We start from the raw sequence: 4,022 nt of genomic DNA on the forward strand, positions 1-4,022 counted from the left end.
CCCGCGCGGTAGGTGGAGCTCGCTTGCGCGGTGGTGTCCAACGTCGAGCAGTACTCGCACGCGCGGCTCTGGTTCTCGATCGAGCACAAGAGCTCTGCGCTCTCGACCTTCGAGCCGCCGCCGCCGCCCCCCCCTCCGCCCGCCGTCCTCTACTCTGCCGCCGTCCCGCCGCCCGATCAGCTTGAGCGGGCGCTCGCCGCTCTGCCCGCGGAGGGCGAGGGCCTCGCCGACGTTGCGCTGGTGCCGCAGCTGGCGTGCGCGCTCCACCCGTGGGTGAGTCCGAGGCTGCGCGAGTCGGCGGCGCTGCGCCTCGCGAGGCTGCTCATGCTCGCGTGGAAGCGCGGCACGCACGACGAGACGTTGCTCTACCTGCTCGAGTCCTCCCTCGCAGCGCGCAGGCTCGCCCGCGCGCAGCCCCGCGGCGCACACTTCTCGGCCAGCTCTCGGCGACCTCTCGGCGACGTGTCGGCGATAGGCTCGCCTATGCGCTGCACGGCTTCGGCTCCGAGTCCGCCGCGGCTCTCCGCACCGCTGCGCCGCCCAACGGCTGGTCAAACGACGGCTTTAGCGAGGCGGCGGCGCAGGCGTGCCTCTTTTGCCTCGCGGTGCTCCCGCTGCTCGGTGGCGGCGCGACCGTCTTCGGGCGCGTCGTCCTCGACCGGATCTTGCCTGTCGTCCAGCCGCCCACTTCGCTGACCCACCCAGTCCGCGTGCGGCTCGCGCTCGCCTCGCTGCAGAACGCCTCGTCCGACCCGCGCGCCGCCTCCTGCTTCCGCGAGAGGGGCAAGGACAAGGGGATGCGCCAGAAGCTCGTCGACACGCTGTGGGCGGCGGCGGCGCTGCCGCACGCCGCCGCGTCGGATCTCGCCCTCGGCACCATCGCCAACCTCGCGGCGGTCGCCACGGCGCGCTCCTCGGCCGACGAAGAGCTGACCGAGGCCAGCTTCGCGCTGCCGCTGGTGATGCCCGAGCCGGCGGCGGTGGGAACTTTCCACCGCGAGCCTCCCCCGGCGCTGCCGCTGCCACCCGCGGCGGCGAGCCCGAGCGCCGAGGGCTACCGCGCGCTGCCGCGGCTGTGCGTCTCGCTCACCTCGCACGCGCCGCACGCGGCGCTGCGCCGCGCCCTCGGCTCGCTCGTCGTCCTGCTCAGCTCGCGCTCGCTCGACGCGGCCACCGCCCTCTCCCTCCTCTCCGCGTACGGCTGCGTGGACCGGCTCGTCGCGCTCGCGACGGCGCCTTCGGAGGCCAAGGAGGACGGCTCGGCAAAGGCGCTCATCCGGGACGCCGCCCTCGTCCTCCTCGGCGCCCTCCGTGCCTGCCCCTCGGGCGGCCCTCCCGCGGCATCGCCACCCACCACTCCTCCTCCCGCTGTAGGGCTCGTGTATGGGCTCGGAGGCGCGCGGCTCGTCGCGCCGCACCTGTCCGCGATCACGCCGCCGGCGATCGCGGCGCTGGTGTCGACCGAGCCGCGCGCCCGCATGGCGGCCGCCTTCTTCTGGCACGACGCCACCGCCGCCAAGGGGCCCGCGACCAGCCTCGCGCGAGCGACGGTGCCGGCAGGCAAGCTGGCCGGCGCGGGCATCCCCATCGGCAAGACGGCGACGGGCGGCGCGCCGGCCTTTTGCTCGGGGCTGGGCGTGATGCGCCGGCTCGCCACATCCGCCCCCGACGCATCGCCGGCGGATGGGCGCCTCGCTCTCCTGGCGGCGGGCGCCGTCTCGCACGTGCTGCAGCACTCGTCGCTCTCGCACTTGTGGACGAGCGCCCCCGACTCGCTCTCCTACCTCGAGCGGCTCTCGGAGGAGGAGGCCGCCGAGCTCGTGGCGCTCCCAATCTCGCTCGCCAAGGAGGGGGTGATGGTGATGGTCGAGGGGGCGGCGGTGGAAGGGGTGAGCGTGCCCTGAGCGCTGAGGGATCACCACCGACACTTTCGCGAGTTCTCGGCAGGTGAGCTACGCCAACACACCCTGGGCGCGCCACCCTCCAAGGCTACAAAGGCAGGCATGTGAAATTCATGTGTGTGATCTCTCTTGTGTGTGTGTGTTTTGTCTTCTCTCTTGTGTATAACCAAACTCGTTGAGACGAGAACCCTACCCAGAGATACATACGTCAAAGGGACTGCCCCCCGCCCCCACTTGCCCTGACTGCACAGGATTGCGTGCCCCACGATGAGAAACCAGGGAGGGGCGAGGTTGCGTTAGTTTGTCACTCGCCATGCGCGTCCTTGGCTGACCCTCCAAAACTCCCTCCCCGCCGTTCGCGGCTCGGCTTGCGTATGCGGCTGGGAGCTTCGAGGACATGCAGGCGTCCCGCCCCCTCCGGCCATCCCCCCGGCTCCCATGCGCGCGGCCGCGACGCGCTGCGCACCCTCTTCCGCGCTGCACCCGCTCTCGGCATGGCCGTCGTCCGCCGAGATCACCTCCTCTTCGCGCCGCAGGTGCACGACCAAGGGCTGGCCACCTCCGTATCCATCATGATGAAGCCAATGGGCCAAAATCGGACTCCGCTCCCCTCCCAGGTGGCCGGAGGGTACACCTCGGGTCGGCGTGCTGGGGGGGGCGCCGGTGCGCAAGCCCACTTTCCGGGCGAGCCCGAGGGGGAGGAGGCCGGGCGAGTGGCAGCAACTCACTGTTAGTGTCCCGGGCTGCTGCGGCACCGTTTATACGGCCCCTCGTGATGTCTTTCCGATTTTGCATTGTGAGTCGTCCTCTGGCCAGCCGAGGGGCGCCAGAACGGCATGTGTACTGCTGCTGGCTGCGGGTGCGGAACGGGCTTTTTTTAACTCGCAACCAAGCATACTATACAAGGACACCCTCGGGGGGGACACTCGGCGCATGTGCGACGCGTCAGGGTGGAGTTGGCGGTGGCCGAGCGTCGTCTCCAGATCGACTCGCAGCGCGGAGTCGAGGGGTGAAGCGCGTCGCGCTGCGACACTCGAGAGCCGGCGGGATAGCCGTGGGGCGCGGCCGACTTTGAAGTCCTCGAAGATCCGGTGCGCATTCGTCCTCTGAGACCCACGCGTACAGGAAAGGGGCGAGAACGCGGCCATTCTCCATTGACAATCTAAGGCAACCTTGAGCTAGCCCGTTCACACAGTGCCCGAAGACGGCGACACAATATAGTGCATAGTGGGGGGGGGCACCACGCACAAGGAGAGGGTGCGCGAAGGCAAGATTGGGGTGCTAGGTGGTGGGACCAATGAGGGGGGGAGGGCGGGGTCCTGTGGGGGTGAAATGTTGCGCGGCGAATTCGAGCCTCTACCCCCTCGCCGCGCCGATCCTCACGCGGAGCCGGAGGGTAAAACCCCCGGGGGGGGGGGGGGGGGGGGAGAAATCACTTGAGAATCATGTAAACTCCAATTTTCTGAGCCCGGAAAGGACACACCATGGCGGGGACACACACGACACACTCACACAATTGGAGATGAAGGACGTCTCTCCTGCTAATAAAAAACGCGTACGAGGCGAACGCCCTGTGAAAGGCGCCATGACCTTAGGGGACCCCTAGGGTTCTGAGGGCCGGATTTTTTAAGACCTTTTAAGAAACGAGGAGGTTTGGGGGCTTAACTTGCCATGTAAGAGATTGCAGGCACGGGGGGTCCCTCTTTTAAGACCGTTTAAGAAAATCGCCCTGGCCGGCATGCGTCGCTGGGTTCCGCGCCGTTTTCTCCAATACTGCCGTTATTAGGCACAAACCCGCCTCTGAAGACACATCTGTAAGTCTGGTGCACTGGCAGGAGCCATACTCGCATAGGGGACGCGTGCTAGCTGACTGTAGCCAGCTTCCCGGCCTCCAGCGTGTCTACCGGGAGCCTCCCGGACCATCGCGCCTCGGGAGCTCTCCCGCACCTTTTAAGCGTTTAAGACCGTTACAGGATTCGGCGGCCCAGGCAGCCTTGAAACTGGCCCGGGCCGGTTTTAAGCCGTATAAGCCGCAGGCGCCCCAGGGCCCACCCTTTTAAGCCTAGGGCTAGGCGCTAGGGGTCAGCGTCCAACCCTCTGCGTGAGACAATCGCACGTCGA

General features: G+C 68.0%; 1 protein-coding gene across 1 annotated transcript in view; it reads left to right on the forward strand.

The window, feature by feature from the left end:
* EMIHUDRAFT_460163 (hypothetical protein) overlaps positions 1–2,079 on the forward strand; it is a gene marked incomplete at its 5' end in the record, with an annotated part of 3,681 nt that extends 1,602 nt beyond the window's left edge. The window contains 3 exons of the mRNA XM_005758257.1: positions 214–377; positions 476–1,311; positions 1,375–2,079. Coding sequence (XP_005758314.1) covers positions 214–377; positions 476–1,311; positions 1,375–1,904 — 1,530 coding nt within the window. The 3' untranslated portion in view covers positions 1,905–2,079. The remainder of the gene's footprint in view (positions 1–213; positions 378–475; positions 1,312–1,374) is intronic.
* Positions 2,080–4,022: the final 1,943 nt, after the last annotated feature.

This window comes from Emiliania huxleyi (genome assembly GCF_000372725.1).
Source record: "Emiliania huxleyi CCMP1516 unplaced genomic scaffold EMIHUscaffold_870, whole genome shotgun sequence".
Lineage (NCBI taxonomy): Eukaryota > Haptophyta > Isochrysidales > Noelaerhabdaceae > Emiliania > Emiliania huxleyi.